Raw genomic sequence first — 20443 nt, 5'->3', positions numbered from 1 at the left:
TGAATGAGCCTGGTAAGTATCAATGTAATTATGAAATAGATAAAGTATTGCTTAAATTTCATTATTCTAATTGCTTCAAAAAGGCTTTTCACATATGATTAGTCTCTTCATGTCTAAGCCAAGCTTTCCTACTGATGTAAAAACTTGCAGTGAGGAATATTAACCCTGAGACAGAAGTATTTCTCCTTTAGGGAGGTTTGTAACTGGGGGAAGACAGCAGGCAACCAAGTGGACAGAAACTGTTGTTACAAGCAGTAGTCCTTAGTCAGCAGAAATTTGGAAGTGTCCGATCTGAGCAGCCCTCTGTTGTATACAACCTTGAACACCAACAGTTGAGTAAATGGAGGGAACAATTTACCTCCATATTTCTTCAGAAGCCATAGAAATGTGCAAGACCCTTCCGTTATAGAAATTGCTGCAAACATTCTGTATATGACAGCTCTGTCTTGCCTCTAGTATCTCTTCCTGGTTTTCATTGCATGAAAAGGGAAAGTGATATTGAAAATAGGTTCCTTTCTCCTTTGATTCCTCAGGTCATTTTGTGTCTCTGAAAACTCTAAAGAAATTTTAGTGTATGTGGGCAGATATATAGCTTAAAGGACCCAACTTCTACCCAGCAATGCAGTTCAATTGCAGGAGAATGGCTTTCAGGCTGTCTTTTGTAGTCCTGGGTGGAAAAGCAAGATGAAGGACTATGGGAAGGGAGAAAAGATGTCTTAAAACCACTTCTACATCCCTCTTGAAGCATCCAACACTCCAAACAGTGGGGAGCTTATTCTTTGGTAGGAAAGACCCAGCTCTGCAGCTTATTGTGTGGTGTGAACATTGAACTGAGAAGACAAGTGAGCTCATGTCCCCAGGACTCACTTGGATTTCAGCATTTTGGTGTGGTGTCTTCATATCTATACAGAAGTGGGTGGATGCCTGAAGGAACACTGAATTCTTTCAGGTATACAGGTACTACTTCTAGCCTTTGCCTTCTGCTTCACCTACCTTTTTGTGCCTTTCTTGGTCCAGTTTTTGAGGGGTTTCTTAATAAATTATGCCAAATTACATACCATAATTAATCTTTGACTTCACTAGTACCCAAGCAGATAAAATACATAGTTTATCTGTACTGTTCTTTAATACTAGCTGATATTATACATGTCTTTTGCATAACAGCATTTCTGTAACTTTGTGAATCGATTCATCACTGCAGCAATGCAGTTAGCAACATGTCTTCCTAATCAACTTGGATGAGGTACAGTCTATAGGCATACACACAGCCTCTGAGCTCTGTGTGAGGATTCCGAAGCACATAACCAATGAGTTGTTATCTAAATAAACTTGGTGTCCTTTGTCTGGAGTAATTAAAAGATTCAGGAACAATGTATTTGAAATAATGAAGTGTAATAAGCTTAGGAACTGCTTGACATGCATGCTAAGAGGGGGGCATATATATATATATGATTTTTTAAAATTTAAAATTCATGTTCTAAAAAAAGTTTGATACAATGTAATGTTGATCGAATTTTCTCCCTCACATAATTTCTTTGATAGTGATATTAATTTAGCACACCTTGTTCAAATATCAGTGTCAAATATTACTTGATGTGCATGAACAAATTTAACTTCTTTGAAGTGACTCTGTCATTGGTGACTTTTTTGGCCCGCTTATTTAATCAAGCTCATAATTAAATTTAATCTTGTCTCTCAAAGTGTTACCAATCCTGTGTAGATTTTTATTGTCTTCGAACTTGATTAACATACACTCCACACAATTCTCCAAGCCATTACAGAGAGTAATGAATAATATTGGACCCAGAATGAGTCTCCCTGGACACATGTAACAACTCCTCCCAGCTCAAAATTGAGCTATTAATAATTGCTTTCTCTATTCAGTCTTTTTAGCAAATTATGTGCCTGTTGTTTTGATGGTATCATTCTGCATGCATATATCAAGTTTCAAGAACATTGTGTAGACTTGCAACAAATTCCACACTAAAGTCAAACCTGCACACTCTTGTATTAAATTATACTGGCTCATTTTTTAGTGTGCTACACTATGTTCCTGCTCAAAGACTTTACAGTGTAAGTTGCTATGTATAAGATCCTAGGGATCCTGTAAGATGCTAATGGTAGGCTGGCTCTTTGCTAACAACTACAAGTTGTGAAAGACCGGGGCTAGTTATTGTAATGAAAACCTACTACATGGTTGAATACATTATTCATGAAGTGTAGTTCAGATTTTTAGTTCTCTTGGCTGCCCCACAAATAATATAGCAGATTTGATCTCTCAGCTTCTGTTGTCCTACCTCCACAAATGCTTTTCCACAGATAATCCTGGGTTCCCCTCTGTTAGCAGGCCTCTGTTCTGCTTTGTTATCTTGGTAATACTTTCAGTACTTTTCTTTCTTCCAAAAATACTCCATCTTACTACCATATATCCTGATTGTGTTTTCTGACTGTTCAGGGTATCTTTATGCTTGCCACTGGGACACGGAATAGCATGTGCTGTGGCTGCCTGGTTGTGATGTTCAGATGGACATTCAGTCAAACCGAATGAGAGGCTTTAGACCACTTGTTTAAATTCTAGTCTTGAGACTAATCTGTTTTTTAAGTAATTGCAATCATTCAACCGTTTCTGTTTTGTTAATTACCTGTATAACAATTTGGGAATAAGATCTGGGATTTTGTCCCCCTAACCCCCTCCACCGCCAATATGTTTATATTCTCTGCTGAACAATAGACAAGAAGCCATACTTATAAGCAAGCTCTTCGAGAGGATGAAAACAGAAGATTAGAGGAAATGAAGCAAGATCAACGGAGGAAGGTAATTATACATTAACAGTTTCCATACTGTATCATATTTACATGCTGTGAAACCAATTAAATACATTGATTACTTGTAGCCTATGCACAGAGTTTCTCTTTAGCAAAAGTGATTCAGTCACTGTTTTCAAATATTGTGAGAGAGATGAGCCAAGATGTAAAATTTGGACAGGGACTGGACAGTTATCTTCTGGGTTCAAGGCGATTTTGCATTTGGATGACTAGCTCTTGTTCACCACTCCATTTGAACAACTGTGCAGAGTGTTTTTTCACCATGGCACCCAATTTCATAGGCTAAGGAAACCAATATCCTCTCTTTCAAGCAGAAGTTATCTTACTGAGATATTCATGATGATCTCAGACTCTGAATAATCTCTTTCTAGAGAATCAAGGCCCGTGTGCCCTGCCTTCCCAAATGGGGATGTGGAGGCACTCATATTTGCTGTTAAGTCTGTATGCTTCTCTGTTCCCTTGCTAACCACCTAAATGAAGAGTTTTGAATTGTCTAAAAAGCAGGCATGCCATAACTACAAGTTTGAACTCCATATTCTGCATATGTGGCATGCATTGCCTGAAGTATGTCTGAACCACTGTAGTCCCTCTGGCATAGATTTGTGTACCATATCCACGTAAAGTTCATCCACACAGGATGATGGTGTTGTGCTAAGTTATCTGTCTTGGCTCCAGGTCTGACTGTGCAGTTATAGGGAGGGCAACATTTGAAAATCATATTAGCAAATCATTCAAAAACATATTAGCAAACACTGAGCCTCTTACTATTCCTCTGCTGTTACTAACATCCAAATTAATGTTAAACTACTTTCCCTGTAGCAGAATCTTAGCGCAACAAATTCCATGCAGTGAGTTTCTGCTAGAACTGGAGAAGTGACTCAGGCCCTCTCATGGATATGTTTAAATGTTGGGGATAAGTGTCCTCATTTCATAGTAATCTAGCAGCCAGGATGCTGGAAACAGAGTGGGGAAAAAAGGAGGCTTTTAATTGCTTTACCATGACATGTATGCTTATTCCCAGGAGCTATAGAGAGGAAAAAAATTTGAAAGCCATTCCTGATGGGTGCAAGGCTGGTAGCTGTTGTATTCTTTACATTGATTCTTCAATAGAGAAAATAACTACAGATATGACTTAGCATGCCCCTACTTTTTGAGTTTGGTTTAAGGGACTCATGCAGAGCTTTAGACTGATTTTCACAGATTGCTAAGAAGGTGTTGGCTGCTTCTAAAGCTGCTCTTGCTTGGTACATGGTTCCAAGTGCTCTTTGCCTTCACAGTTGCTGCTACCTATTGCGCAGAGTAATGCACTACTTACAAACCTACCGTAAATAATATGTATTTTAAAGGCTCCAATAATTGTCCCTCAGATATATGTTGGCTCATTTCTACTTCAAACTAATATTTATTAAAGTAATTGTGAATTCTGTTCTGTGCGTACCTCCTAGCACAGTGTAGCTATAAAACGCATAGGTATTGTCAGTTCCCTTTTTTTTTTCAGAATAGGTTTTAGTATGTATTGCTTGATTTAGAAATTTTCAGTACGCTTTGAACACCACATCATATACACACAATATATTTCAGAACATTACTCCAAGTAAGGACTCAGCATATTGAAAAGTCAGATACTGAGTTTTAATTTTCAGGTTGAATAGTTATTTAAAACAGTGAAAATTAAGGTTGGCTTTTTTATTTCTTAATCCTGTTTCTTCTTTTAGGGCTAGACAAATATTGATACACAACACATTCGCAGTTATTGATTTTCTTCATACATTTATTGCATAGTTTTTATTTAATGTTCCATTTAAATTGATTTTTTTAAAACTTTTGTGATTCCATTCAGTTATTGAAGCTTTTATCTAACCGCATCATTTTATTTTAGTTCCTATTCCTACTGCTGCTCAGTTGCTATGGAAAATATGAAAGATGGATCTGTTCCTATCCCTTCCCCCTCGCCCTGCAAGCCAAATTTTCTTTGCAGAAAAATATGCATCTTCAATTCTTGGGTGCATTGCAGAGAGCAAGAGCCTGACAAACAAGCACACATGCAGAACAGTCATACAAGCTGTGTTTCCTTCACAGTCACGGCTAAAATTTCATAAGCACTCTCCTCTGAAAAGAATTTCCTTTGATACCATTTATATACCTTCATATTACGTAACGTAAGGATGGTAGGCTGCTGCAATGCTGGGAGCTTGCACATGCTTTCACTACACCAGCAGGTACCATTTGCCCTTCCCTCACCCTTGGGAGAGCCCCAGGAAGCTGGAGGTGACACACCACGCCACATACCACTGTTTTCCTCGTGCTCCATGGAAGCAGGAGGCAAAGCACATGTCTCCTTTGTACCCTGTGTCTGCTCCTGCAAGATGACTTCAGCTGTCTTCTCCCTTGGACCCACAGGGAAATTCAAACCCATGGCTTGGGGCAAGGGGAAACAGACTGGTGTCTGGCATACCCCTTTAAATGCAGGACTGTAAATGTCTAAATCCTGTAACATCCCACTTGTTAAGGCACAAACAAAATGCATCCAGTGCAATGCTGTACAGAAAAATGAGCTCAGTTTTTAACATAGTGCTGTCACATTAAAAAAAATGCTGTTGAGAGAATTTCTGGGAATGACACATGGCTCTAACTGAAGTTAACACCATCTGGAATTAATTGGGTTTGCAACATAGGTATATTAATTAAAAGTTTGCTGGTGGTTTTTTTTTTTTTTTTTTCTGCTTTTATCATTCCCAGGCTGAATTAATGGAATTTAAACAAAAGCAGGAAGAGGAAGCCAGAACAAGAGCACATCAAAATGCACAGAGGAGGTATGATGCAAAAATGCAGAATACACTTTAATTGCATTCCTGTCTGGAAAGAGTCTCAAAATTGCAGCTGTTCATGCTTTAGAAGACAATTGTAATGAAGATCCCTGACTTCACCTCTGGTTTAACTTTGCCTTCAAATAAGCCACTAATATCCATCATTACAACTGCTCGTTGTAATGCAGTATGACCCAGAGTGCCTTTTTCACTTTATTTATCCTATCAGCGTAAGATTCAGCATAGGGTAGAAACTATTAGTAGTTTCATGGGTAACTACTAGTGCAGTAGTATCTATCTATCTATCTATCTATCTGTCTATTTTTTTAAATTTCATTTTAGAATGGGTTTCTTTGTCCATGCCACGTTTTGTGGTTGACTGTCACTGAGGTTAACAGGCAGAGCTCAACATGGGATTTGATATCGATACAGATAGAAGCTGCAGTGCAGCAAGGCCATCTGCAGCTGCACTGCTTCATGCCCCAGGCTGTGCCCCACTGCTGTGCCCTCTCTGTCCTCAGCAGTTCTAATCTTGCACTTCTGTCACTTAACTGACTTTCCATTATCTTGAAGCACAGCTTTATTCTCAACATTGTTTTCTGCTGGTAAAGAATGCTCAGGCTCAAAAATAAAACCACCATTTGTTTCTTTTTTTATATCATTAGGGAAATATTAAAAAAATTGCTTCTGTAGGCAACCATTCTCCATACTGTTTTCATTTCTTTTTTTTCTCTAGCAAAGATATTGAGATAATTACCCATAGAAGTTAATGAAGGATTTTCGATTCAGTCCATCTAATGTCCCTAGATAGAAATAATCCAGTATCTTGCATTTTCCATAATTCTTATCGACAGCATTGTAAAACATTTAAACAGCAGTCATGTCTAAGCATGTGTGGCAGTCCTAAGCATTAATAGGGAGAAAAAAGAAACAGTTTTCAGAAGGTTTGCAAATATTTAAAGCAGATTGAGGAAAAGTGTATTTGTATTTGTGCATGAGTACAAGAAAATGCTAGAGTTGATTTCAACTCTGGATGGTAGGGAAAGTTGTCAGCTACACAAATTGTCTCTATTAGTAACAAGCTTAAGTGTTTTTTTTCATTGCCATTAAGAAATCAGTACTTCTAGAAACTCTCCTTGTGTACAGAAGGCTGAAAGACTACCTCAGGTGAATTGTCAAAGTAGCTAATCTCCCTGATAATGTAGGCGGTGGTATGCAGATCATCTTTCTATGTGGAATTTTGGTGCATTTCTCACAGCAGCCGAGGTATGCCTTTTAATCACAATGGAGTGATCACAGGATAAGGATGCACCTAGTGAGTTGAAAATGAAATCCACCCTATCTCATGCCTGTCCGTGGTTATGAAGCACAGGATTGAAAAACATAGGAAGATGGGTACTGAACTGAGAATAAGGAAAGCCACTCACAGAATGTTAACTTTCAAAAGTCTGTGAACTCCTCAGTTGCCTTCAATCATTATTCATTTTTTGTTGTATTTTAAGGGTAAATAATGCTTTCCTGGACCGACTTCAGAACAAAATGCAACCTAATTGCATCGACCAACCTGGACATGCTGAGAGTCTGGACTACCTCAGTAATGATGCCTGGGTAAGTTTCTGGGTACAGAACAGGAAAGCAATGATATTGTTTAAAAGTTAACTTTTTCCCCAGATACTATTATGTGTCTGTGTGTGTTTAGCCTGCCTGACAGAACTTACAGTCCTGGCTGGCTGCCTACAATATCTTTAAGAAGAAACCCTGGCTTAAATATAAGCTGTTCAAATGGGAGGAGGGACAATCAGCTGCTCTTGCAGCAGAACTCAGTGGGTTTGCATGCAAGGAACTGCATCCAAGGTACTTCCTTAAGTTCAGAACAAGGATAGCAAAATCATAAGAGATTTTTTGAAAGTCTTTAAATGAAACATTTGAAAATACTCTAAACATTTTAATATGATATTGAAATTGAAGGGAAAAATTCCCATGAAAGGTGCAGCTGTTCATTTTTCACCCATATAAAATTATGACAAAGAAGACCTGGCTGCATCCGATTTAAAATACATAGTATTTGTGAGGATCTTTGAAGAAGACATATCTTGACTATAGCCTATTAAGCATCCATTATTTTTTTCAGCTGTCCTAATGAGACATTAATGTAACTTATTTAGAGTTGCACTCTTCAGTGTAAAAAAAAAAAAAATATGTAGAATTCCCATCATGGAAATTTCCATTAGGTTGAAATTCCATTGCTGAGAGGTCCCAAGGGCAGAAATAGAAGATTTACAAAGACTGAGCAGCAAAAATATGAGAGTCTAAGAGAATTTAGTGAATGTGCCAGTGTAGAGAAAGATGTTTAGTTGAAACCAGAAAAGCTTGAATTAGATTAGTTGGACTGTCTGGTGAGGATGTGTGTGTTGGCAGATGAATGCCAGGAAGACTTAGGTTCCAGCATCTACAAAGTCAAGGCATGATTAAGAAGCAGATATTCTTGCTGCTGGAGTTTTCTGTATACTAGAAGTAGAAAAAGAGTGTCTTAATTACTATAAGCTTTGGGCAAGCCCTGGGTCGTGGCAGAGGACTCGGGAACCTTGGACTGAGGGCACCTTTGTGCACAGCACTTCTCTTGGTCTTGCTGAGAGGAGGCAGGACCTGCCATCTCAACCTCTCATAAGGTCTGCGGGCAGCTGCTTGGAGAACCGGTTGTTAGAGGCTTTACTGACAAGGCCGGTGTCACATGCCAGACAATCCAGGAGTTCTTGGAAGCCAAACTACAGATGTCCAGGCTAGTGAAAGGGTGCAAGTAAGAGAGCACTCTGTATGACAGGCCTGAACCATCTCCTGAAGGATGGCATGTTTGCAGATAGCAGAATTGGAGACTTCAGAGGACAGAGCCGACTGATACCTAGTAAGGGGCAAAAGGTAAAGTCCGATGGATGTGACTTGGTTATCAAAGGCAGCAAGGGCAGAAATTATTATTTTTATTTCTCTTTGTGTCCTTTATCCCAATTTGTAAACTGTTTTCTGATAAACTCAAAAGAAAATGTGGGACAGAGCTGATATCCCCAATATCTAAACTTGAGCATCTCCATCAGCGCGCCTGCTGTCACCACTGAAAACCTTGCCACTGTCTGCAGAGGAAGCGGGCTTTTGCCTTTAGCCAGATGCCATATGTCCTCTTCCACGGGGCAGGTGTTGGTACCACCAAACGAGTGCACTCAGCCCAGGCACAATTTTAACAACAGATGACTCTATGACGTACACAGCCAATCTATGATTTTATGTATATATATATATATTCAAAGAATGCATCAACACAAATGCAATAAAACCCTACATGCAAAAATGATAAATTTCCTACTCTGATGTTTACTTAATGGGTCCCAAGGAGCCTGCCTTCTGTTGGGTAATGCTAGATTATCCATTTTTGCTTTATGCTATGATGTGAGTTTCGAAGACTGAACAAAGCAGGGAAAGAATGAACTGTGAAAGAATATGTCATCATGGAAAGGAACTAAAAATTAGTGTTGGCAATAACATCAAGAAAGAAAAACATCTCTCAAAAGATAGGTTGGAGGCTGTAACCTCAGTGTCTTTGATTATACCAAGATTCTTCTCCCTTCTCTTGGGATTTTAAGCAAAAAGAATTGAACTCCAGGTGGGGCTTACAAGTCATGTAGTCTGCAGCGTGGTGCTTTACATTACAAGGGAGCTACTTGAAGCAGGTCAGACTATATGCTAAGATTAGAAGAAATTAGAAAGGTTCCCAAAGTTAAGACCTGCAGGTAATTTTTGAGCCTGCTCCATCTGTGCAGTGGCAGTGAAGAAGAAATATTTGTTCTCTTTCCTGCTGCTTTTTTTCCTGTTTGAATTCTTCACAGTCACAATGGCTTCACACTTAACAGAAACTGAACATTACACCATGTTGTTGATACACCTGCTGTATTTTTCACTATTATTTCTATTAGCCTGGTTTTCTAAGGAAATTAAGTTTCTATGATCGTGCTGTCTGTCTACATGTGCTAAGGTTTTCAACCTGCTGGCCAATCTTAGCTAAATTTGAAAGGCCATATAAATCTCAAAGATAATTAAGATTCTGTGCATTTTGTGAAAAGCAACGGCTGGAAGAGGAGAGACCCCAAAACAGTGCCCCACTCTGAGGGGTGGTAGGACGGACCTGGGCACTCTGTGCATCATTCGGCTGCAGCTCTCAGGCTGATCAGCATGGGCACAGCTCCAGGGCAGTTGCAGCTCTGCCTTGTTTTCCTGGGGGCTAGGGGGTACAAAAGGGGACATGGATATCACAGGGAACATGGAGAGGAGAGGGGCAAGGTAAAATTATTGTGTGTGTCTGGGCAGGGGAAGAACAGTTGCATTGCCCAATTGTCCCCTAATCGATGGGAAACCAGTTTTCATTAATTTATCTGCCCTCCAGACATCTTGTGTTTTATAAGGAATATTTATAAGCTGTTATTTCAGGGAGGATCTTCATGAAGGTAATCTTTTCTCCCTTTTTGGTTATAAATGCCAGGGTGCTCTCTGGGTGGTTGGGTTTTCCTTTTTGAATAGGAAGACAAATTAATTAATTTCCACTTCTGTCTGTGAGCTACTGCACCCTTGAGAGACCATCAAGTCTTGTTGTATGTTATAAAGAAAGTTTTCATGTTCTTTGCACTGCCATTACTCTAACATAAGGATAAACCTTTTAGGATAGGAGGGTAAAAATTAACAGTTGTCATTTCAACATCAAAGTTTAATCAATAAGATTTAGTCCTTACTCAGCTGGGACCTTTGACAGAGACAGTATCTGTTCATTTTAATGGCACAAATGATCGGTTTTACTTAAATATTAAAACACTTCTATTTTTACAAAAGAATAACTTTAAAATAGTTGCATATTTTTATATTCACTCCCTCACGAGATTTGCCCATGTTCAAGTATGGAGGGATTTGAAGACACCAAGTGCTATTGCATGGCAAACCTGTAACCGAGCGCTTGTTTATTTTTTGCATGGAAATAGAGCACTGTCAAGGACCCTTTTGTCTATTTTATTGATGGGGAGAGGTCAAATCATGAATGTATGAAATTTATATGTCTACCCTTCTTTAATGAAATACTAGTTGTCTTGTTGAAACTCTCTTAGCTATAGTAAAGCCAGGCTCTAGAAGGCAACGTGACATATTACACCTTCCTGTTTCATGTCCCCATTACACCCAGCATCATGCACAAGAATAAGAAACGCTGTCTTGGATGCTGACTTTGCTCTTTCAGTGACTGCATAATTCTAGATATTTCTTGTGGGAAGCAACTATGCCTTGAATACACAGGTGCAGTGTAATAGGAAACCCCATTCTCTTCCTTTCCCATATGCAGAACAGGAACTCGATGGATGATGGATAAATCTGTTTTGAGAAAACGCGATTTATGGATAAAACTATTTTAAATAAACATGGTTTGTGGGTTAGCACTTGGTTTAATTCTTGCAGCATGATCCATGGGAATGTTTCTTTGGAGTCTCAACCAGCATTTGATTTATGCTGTTTGCTACCAATCTGAGAGGGAGCATGTCATGAAGTTTACTGTTGCACAGTGAAGAAGAACCATAGCTCAAAGGTTCCTGAAGTACAAGGCTAGTACAAGGCATACCACAGTTTTCTATACACAATCAACCTTTAATGCAGACTTTCATGAAATTTTAGATGGATAAAGTTGCACTGAAAATGCTGGTTTCCTAGTACAAAGAAAAAGCTTTTATTTAACATGGGAATATTGAGAATAGAATATTTATATAAGAATGTTCCAAGTGCAATTCACAATGCTTACATTTGTTTTAACTTGCTGACTTAGCTTTAACCTGATTAGTCTATTTACAAACTGAGTAGGAAAGATTATTACATTTTTTCCTAAAACTAGTTGGTTGGTTGGTTGGTTGGTTGGTTTATTGAGAGTAATGTGCTTGTCTTTCCTGGCAGAAGGATGGCAGAAAATAAACTGCTCAGCAGAAGTATCAGCACTAATATAGGAACCAGGCATGCTGTAGCTGAGTTTAATGACTTACCTCTGACAAGGCAGTCAAACAGCATATGCAGATGTGTTCTGCCTGACTTGACTTTGAGCTCAATCATTCTTTCCTTTGAAAATCTCATCCTAAAAGAGAATAGTGGGAGTCTGGGGAGGAATGGAAGAAACTTTTCACTCTTTCAAATTGTGTGAGATCAAGAAAGGATTGAGACATCTGAAGACATTTGGAACACTTCTAGATTGATTTTTTCCAGCAAAACCAAGATATGTTTATCTCCTGAGTTGATACATCCTGCTATTCATATTGAGTTCAAATCGAAGAAATATTTATTGCTAGAACTAGAATCTTGCAGAAAGGTTTACTTGTTATTTTAAGTGGAGTTTCAAAAGACAGGAAAGGGCACTATGTAATCAAGAAAGTTCCACATAACTACATAACCATAATTATTTGCATAAATATGTGATTGTACTGTACATTGTACATTGAACTGTACTAATGCTTTTTTTTTTTTTTTAATTCAGGAATCAAAGTACTTAGAATAAAGGAGGAGAAAGGTAAAAATAATGAATTTGTTCATTCTTTTTAGTACCAATGCTGGTGTTAATTTAGCTTCATACTTGACATTTCATTATGACAGCTTATGTGGTTTAATTCTCCAGTAATATGAGAGGGGATCTTAAACTAAATACCTTCCAGCTCTGTGTTTGGGGCCATGCAATGGCACATACCTATTCTGAAACATGTTCTTTCATAAAAAACTGCAGAACAAAATCAGAGGAAGTGCTGATGGCATGGAAGACATCTGCTGGGGGTGCCTTGATGTTTAAGCTAAAACCTCAATACAGCCACATTCTCTGTGTCATGGACAGTGAGTGGATAAACCTGGGCAGATGAGGAATGTGGCTGGAAATGCAGGAGGCAACTCTGAAAACTTTCAGTGGTCTTAACTGAAGGAGGATGACTTTGTTGTGGGCTGCGTTCTTCCTGCTATTTCCCATGAGCAGGGGAGCAGTGGAGGCTGTTGGTAAAACACCACTACTGAATCACAGAAATCAGGCCCTCTGTTTTCAAATGACCTTTTCATAAGGCTCATTTCACCTATGTTCTTTTCTGAAAGGGGTTTCCTACCCTAATTCCCAGTTCTGATATAAAGATTTGTGCAGAGCCTTTACTTCTAGGCTTGGAGACTTTTGAAGCAAGTTTAGGTACTGACATAGATTATTCTTGCCTGAGGAGATGGCTTGGACATAACTCTGGTTTTTGAGAGACGGGATTTTATAAAGAGGAATTTTAAAAAATCAAACTTAAAAAACCCCCTTGCTTTCAACCCTTCTCCTACAAATGCAGATATTCTTCTGTGGCTTTCTTTCTCATTTTCTCTTATTTTAGTATTTTTACAAAAATGCTAAAATAATTTGCGAAACATTCAGTTATTTTAGTATTTTTGCAGCAGGGTTGCATTCTGAAAATGGTATCTAAATAATATTCTTGGCTTCCCATGAGCTGTCTTTTCAGTTTTATCAGGTAAAATTGTTATTAAAAATTAACTCAAATTCACTAAAGAAATTATGAGTAGATAAAGGCAGTTCCCCACAGGGGAAGAAATGGCCATCTTTTGCAGCCCACAATTCTATTAGGTTTTATAAACTGTGGCCAGCTGAAGGAGTTCAACACATTGGATTCTGTGTTGTTTTTCAGAATATCTACAATACCAGTAATATATTTACATATTAACGGTACAAGAATGATGTATGGGTGTACTTTTTTAAGCCTTGTTTTACTGTTGTTTTGAAAACACATTTCAGCTTGCTACATTAATATATTGTTCAAAGAGTTATTAATATGTCTGCAGATAATTAGGACATTTTGTGAATTAAATTTACAAAAAGATAGAAATCCCTTCATGAAGGCTTTACATAATTAAAAGCTAAAACCTGTCAAAAGAAAAGGGAGACTTTCTTTTCCAGTGGACTTAATCCTAGAGAAGTTGACTTTGATTTTTGTTTTTGCTGCAAAAGATAATTTTTAATTCTGTTTTCTCCCTCTTGTTACAGGGTATTGGAGAAATATTCACTTTTATCTGGCCTGGGCCAAATGACCTTGTAAAAGCTCCAGGAAAGCACTCTTTTATCACTGTGTTGGTTTTTTTTTTCTACCCTGACTTCAGCTTCACACCCACTTCATGAGCAATCTGCAGAGACTGGTTTCTAGCTGTCATTATTCACGCATATTTGAAGCATCTGATTATGAAAGTCCTATTTAATTTTTAATAAGAGAATGTGTCATTTTTTTTTTTTCATAAATTGTTTTGCCTCTTGCAGAATGTAATTATCCCAGTCTTTGGGATCTCAGAAAAAGAAGAAATTAATGGCTGCAGAAGCTGTGGTTTTTTGCTGCTCTGTACCCAGCCAGAAAGGTCTCAGAGATTTGAACTAAAGAAGCTGGTAGAGGGGTTTCTTTTGGGATAGGAAGGAGAAGTGTTGCTGATTTGGGGGTTTTTTTTGGTTTGTTTTGGTGGGGATTTTGTGGAGTTGTTTTACTATCGTATTTAACAGCAGACGCTCAAGAAGAAACAGATGTGCATATTGTAGAAAGCATCTTTTAAATATGTTCTTAGAAAAATACAACACATGAAAGAAATAAAATTTATTCAATCTCTCCTGCTTCTTTTGTGATATGATATACTAGTTTTGAACTTCACTTGTTCTAACTTGGCAACTTCTATTACATGAGTGGGGAAAACTACTGCAAGGTTAGCTTTAGTTTCTTGCTTTTCTTCATCCCTCTAGACTAATGGACTTCAATTTATATCTCCCTGTTTCTGCAGAAGACAACGTCTTAATGCTTTCCAAAAGTCAGATGCATGACCAAGATATTTCTAATGGAAAAGTCCACAGTACATGTTAGATAACCATGCAGACAAGAAAAAATATCTGCGGCATTTACAAGTACACCTTAGGCAAAGTCAAAGGTTTTCTGAGCAGTTTCTTTCAGTGTGCAGGCATGCCACGATATTTTTCCATCAGCGTTGCAATGTGTAAGCTTCGTAATGGATGACCTGAAGTTTTCTTTTGAACCATGGATGTTGCTACATTTGCTTTCCCTTCCAGGACTCTCTGCAGTTGTCCTTGGTTCTCTTTGCCTCAAAGAATTACTCAAATGTCTAATACTTCTAGCTAACTGATGGTAATAGGAAATGCTGGAGATCTTGGTAATGCTCTGTGGTTTAGCCTTTTTTTAAGTATCTGACACTGGGAAAATTCCTTGCAAAGACTCTTGCATACCTACACAATGGCACTGTATTGCAAGTGGTACTTGGCTGTGCTATCGGACTGCTGCTTTGAAAATTAAATTCACGTCTCCCTCCAAGAACTTTCTCACCCAGCCTCCTTTAGTAGATATCAGGACTGGAACTAGATATTTGCAGAGTGGGATATATGTACATGCATGCACATATATTTTAAAGGAAATGTCTTTGCTTTAATCAGATCCTTGTATTGTACTCTAATCAGTCTAAGACTTGTAGGTGGTCTTTTTGAAGTAGTGAACCTGCAGCCTCTCCGCGCTTGACATACGATACCCCTAGACCCCACTGATAAACGCTGAATGGGAGGGGAAGTCAGCACAGTCACCGAGTTAAAATTCCACGTGATTCTGTGGCTGTGTTTCTATATCCAAAGAAGAAGAACTTTTTATTAACCTGCTACTTTCACATTCAGGAACAGTGATGGCAAATCACCTTGAGTAACCTCTTCCATTAAGCTTGTCTACTTGCTTTTGGCTGTCTTCAAAGATGAAACTTGATCACAATCTTCAAAATGCTTTCCCTTATCCAGCATTTCAATCTTTTTTTGAAATGCTCTCTACAAACTATTTCAGACATTAATTATTCCAACCCTTTTTAATGGTGAAGTATCTGAATTTTTCCTCTCCTATCTTTCTGAACAGAATAAACAAATCTATATGAACAGTGGCCCAGGAAGTGTCTTTGAGAGCCATGACCTGCAATGGAGATGATAAGAAGTTATATGCATCCATGAATTGATGTTAGCAGGATGTCTCGAAAATGCTGTTCTTATCCTGTTGGAAAGCTTCCAGTATCTCAGAATTACCACCTCCCCACACACACGTCCTGCCAAAACTTTATGCATGAAAGCAAAGAGATGACATCTTTTTAAAGGGGTTATAATGAAATGAACTGGCGATAGACTGGGAAAGTGACTTCATGTCTGTCTAGAGTTAGGAACTGATAGTTGAGTGTGTTTGCTATCTACCTGTTAGAGTAAACCTTTCATAAAGGTTTTCAAACTCAAAAAGGTTCCTCCAGTTCTAACTTACACCAACCAAATTAATTATCTATTATGCAGTGGTATACAACCAGATTTTATGACTGTATAACAGTAAATAGAGGTTCATTTTTTTGTTTTGAAAATTGTTGCTGTCTCAATATAATCTGCACTGATGATCTCCTTTTTCTTTCAGAAACAAACCTTCCAACAGAGAGTGGTATGGGACTGGAAAATACAAGAGGAAACACCCTTGCTTTTCCATTGCTGAGACAAATTCATTTTAACAAACTGACTAAACCATTATGATTAGCTATTTTGAATTCCGATATAACTTGACAGCAAGATTCCTATGTTTAGATTTTACGGTCTGCCTAAATCAGAAGCTACCTTCCTATGAAGAAATGCAATGTTCATTTAAGGACTTACAAGATTGATTCTCCATTATATACTTAAAAGTTGTTCCAATGGTTTAACTATCCCTGCTTTTAAAAATATCTGCCTGACTCCTAGTTCAAACTTGCCAAGTTTCAGGTATCTGTTATCAAATTTTCTTAACCACTTGCCTGGTAAATGAAAGAGTTTTCTGCTCTTGGAACTCTTATTTTTTTCAATGTGCATATTTGGGCAGCTTCATTCAATTTGCAGTCCTTGTTCAGCTTTTATTCTTAAAAATATCCCCGATTTACAGAAAGCCTTAGATGCAATAGGATTCAATGTAAGTGTATCTTCTTTTTGGTACGTGCCCCACTACCTAGACACCACGGCAGAATATTATTAGCTACTAGAAAGCGAGCTATTCTGTAGCTTACATTTTATGTTAGTCATCCATGTTCAGTTCATGCCTCTGCTTCAAGAAATCCAAATCCCTGTCTCCTGTCTTGGAGAATATCTTAACCACCAGGCACTTTAGGGTAGTTTTCAGCACCCAGACTGTGATAGCTCTTCTGTTTTATGCAAAAGAATAGAAATTCATGTGAAGTGAGAAGGCACGTGGCTTTATCTAGCCCAAGAGCTGGATGTTCCTGCTGTGGCCCATGCTATGACTCTGCTCCCCATCATAGTCTTCCCTAAGGGCTCCCTCACATAGTACAAGTTCACTCACTCCTTTACATTTCCAGATATTTGTTTTCTTTAGTCCTGCTCCTGGAGTACAGACTTTCTGACAGAAATCCCTTTCACTCCCTCTGTTAAGCATTCCTCCTCCTTTCCCTTCAGTCATGCCCCCTTTCTTGTTAAATCCCTCTACTTCACCAGCTGAATTGAATCAGGTGCCTATAATCCACGGATTCTTCTTCAGCACTCTTGACTCCTTCATCAGCAGACTCTGCTATATCTTATAGAAGAACAAATGAACAAAATACTATTGCTATTTCCTGCTTCACCTTAACTTCTTTCTTTTGCAATCATCTCCCTCTCCTTTCTGAGAGGCAGATGTGTTTTCCTGAATCCTCTTTATGTCCCCTTCTCATCCCATCCTTTCCCATCTTGGTATGGTGCTGCATTAGGAAGAATATTGCCAATGGGTCAAGGGAGGTGATCCTTCCCCTCTACTCAGCACTGGTGAGACACATCTGGATTGCTGAGCCCAGTGCTGGGGTCTCCAGTACAAGAAAGACATGGACATGTTGGAGTGAGTCCAGCAAAGGACCAAGAAGATGATGAAGGGACTGAATCATTCTGTGATTCTGTGATCTTTGATATGAGGACAGACTGAGACAGCTGTGACTGTTCAGCCTGGAAAACGTAAGGCTCAGAGGGATCTTAATTCATGTGGTAAATATTGGAAGAGGGGGAGTAAAGGAGATGGAGCCAGGCTCTTCTTGGTGCCCAGTGACAGGACAAGAGGCAATGGGCACATGTTAAAATACAGAAAATTCTGTCTAAACACACAACCCCCCTTTTTTTTGTACTGTGAGTGTGATCAGGCACTGGCACAAGTTGCCCAGAGAGGCTGCTGAGTCCCCGTCCTTGGAGGTATTCAAAACCAAACTGGACAGTGCTGAACAACCTGCTGCAGGGGACTCTGCTCTGAGCAGGGAGATTGGACTACATGACCTCCAGGGGTGCCTGCGAACCTTACCTGACGGTGGTAATCTCCTAATGTGTCCATGGCTATTTTCATCTTGTGTTAATACTCATTTCTTTCCTCAGTCCCCATTTTCCACTTTCAGCTCACAAGCCAAGAAAGAGTTGTTGTTTCACCCTGCAGACATAAAATTTTTGTGCCCCGATTAATTTTAACTACTTCCAACCCCCCCTTTTTAAAAAAATTTTGTAGCTTTACAGTAATTTTATACTTTTAAAATTATTTTTTTAAGAAGTAGTTTCAATCACTATCTCAAATTATTTCTTTTTGTCTAAATCTTGGAGTTGACCCTTTGTCTTCACTCTCCTTTTTTGTTAGCAACAGCCAGTCCTGATCCTCTTGAGCTCTGCCCATGGTGGCTTTCCCCCAGTTCTGTTCTTGTTCTTTTGCATAGCTCTGCAGGACCCTGCACACCACCTTCAGTGCATCTGAGGTCTGAACTTCTCACTTCCCTCCCTTGCCTGTGGAGGAGGAACCTGTAAGTGTCTCATGTTATCTGGAATAAATGCTTTCTCTTGTCCTGCTCTTAAAGGAGTCACCGCAGTCCCAGCAATCATGGGCAGGCACTCAGTAGATGCTGACACTGTTAGTAGAGGGGAATCATTCACTGTGGCTAGGGCTGGGTAGAAATGCAAGCTTGAAGATGAGAGAAAATTCACTTGAGCTTCTTCAGTCTCTCATTAAAGGCTTTCCAAACTCCAAACCATTCTAAGGATCTCATCTGAACTCTCTCCAGTCTGCTCTCATTAAAAAAGGGTGGGGGTTTTTTCTTGCTAACATTAATTCTTTTTTGATTTCACTTACAGCCCACATTCCCTGTTCCTAGCTGTTTGATCTTTGCATGTATCTCTTTAATTAATAGAAGGCAAGCCCAGATTTTCCTGCTGTCTGGACCTCTCTCTGGAAGCTATCTTTATCTTTCATTCAGTTAGTGCCAACCACAGCCTTTACCACCAATTGCTCTTGCCTTCCCTCCCAATCCATGCACTCCCCCAAACTGCATTTGGATAAGAAAATCCTACCAGAAAAGTTGTTTTTGAAAGATCATTCCCATTTAGTATTTTCTTTTAAAATCTCTCTAGTAAATTTTTGATTTGTTTACCTAGACTTTGAAGTTTGAATAGTTCTTTTGTTTTTAAATGAGAAAGTCATATGGCATTTTATAACTCCGATATTTCAACAAATGTGCATTTTGTCAGACTAGTAATCCCATCAAAAATACTATTTATTTATCTTTAAAGTTTTATCTTTCATGAAACCATGTTCTCTGGTATTAATTATGCTGTTCACCCTTAATTCTTTATTAAGTGCCTCCTATTTTGCCTTCCTGAGATTTTGCCCTGGGTAAGCATTAAATTGACAGCCCTATAGTTACATTTTCAGCACATTTTCCTTTGGAAATATTGAAAAATTTGTTTCCTGTCTTCTCTGTTCAATCTTCTGGACAGTCACCACATCTCAGAGGACTTACCCATTATCCTACTTTGAAAACAACAGTTTAACAATCTCATCAATCAATACTTCTACAGCCAATGGTCCAAATTTTCTGCTTTGGTGATATTTAGTAACCTACTGCTTTACTGAAGGAATAAAAAATATGTATTTCCCTATTCTAATCTGGAAACACTCACCTGTCTGTTTCCCAAAAATAAATAAAATTTATTTATTACCAGAAATGAGGATTTTGCACTTTTGCCTCCTCTTTGGCACGGTGTTTCTTATTGAGCTAATCTGGGCTGGTGTCAGAGTTTCTTTCCTTATGGTTCTTGTCTTAGATATTTTGGTCTCTGCCTGGAGTGGGGTGTTTCCCTGGAGGTAGGTATGCAGTAGCAGTAATCCCCAAAATCATAGAATCATAGAGCAGTTTGGGTTGGGAGGGACCTTTAAAGGTCATCCAGTCCAACCCCCCTGCAATAGGCAAGGACATCTTCCACTAGATCAGGTTGCTCAGTGCCTCATCCAGTCTGACCTTGAATGTTTCCAGGGATGGGGCATCTACCACCTCTCTGGGCAACCTGTTCCATTGCCTCACCACCCTCATTGTAAAAAATTTCTTCCTATATCTAGTAAATCTACCCTCTGTCAGTTTAAAACCATTACCCCTTGTCCTATCGCTATACGCCCTACTCAAAAGTTTGTCTCCACCTTTCTTATAAGCCCCCTTTAAGCACTGAAAGGCTGCGATAAAGTCTCCCCTGGAGCATTTTGTTCTACAGCCTCAATAACCCCAACTCTCTCAGCCTGTCTTCATAGGAGAGTTGCTCCAGCCCCCTGATCGTTTTGTGGCCCTCCTCTGGACCTGCTCCAACACGTCCATGTCTTTTCTGTGCTGAGGGTGCCAGAGCTGGACGCAGTACTCCAGGTGAGGTCTCATCATAACAGGGTAGAGAGGCAGAATCACCTCCTGTGACCTGCTGG

General features: G+C 38.9%; 1 protein-coding gene across 1 annotated transcript in view; it reads left to right on the top strand.

Annotated features, from left to right (window-relative positions):
• EPSTI1 (epithelial stromal interaction 1) overlaps positions 1–14306 on the top strand; it is a 47433-nt gene extending 33127 nt beyond the window's left edge. The window contains exons 8-12 of the mRNA XM_074816951.1: positions 2732–2815; positions 5566–5639; positions 7136–7241; positions 12172–12204; positions 13705–14306. Of these exons, the coding sequence (XP_074673052.1) occupies positions 2732–2815; positions 5566–5639; positions 7136–7241; positions 12172–12192 (285 nt within the window). The 3' untranslated portion in view covers positions 12193–12204; positions 13705–14306. The remainder of the gene's footprint in view (positions 1–2731; positions 2816–5565; positions 5640–7135; positions 7242–12171; positions 12205–13704) is intronic.
• The last annotated feature ends 6137 nt before the right edge of the window (positions 14307–20443 follow it).

This window comes from Strix aluco, chromosome 2 (assembly GCF_031877795.1).
Source record: "Strix aluco isolate bStrAlu1 chromosome 2, bStrAlu1.hap1, whole genome shotgun sequence".
Classification (NCBI taxonomy): Eukaryota; Metazoa; Chordata; class Aves; order Strigiformes; family Strigidae; genus Strix; species Strix aluco.
Note: the sequence above shows the minus strand (reverse complement) of the source record. Positions and strands in the feature narration are given on the sequence as shown.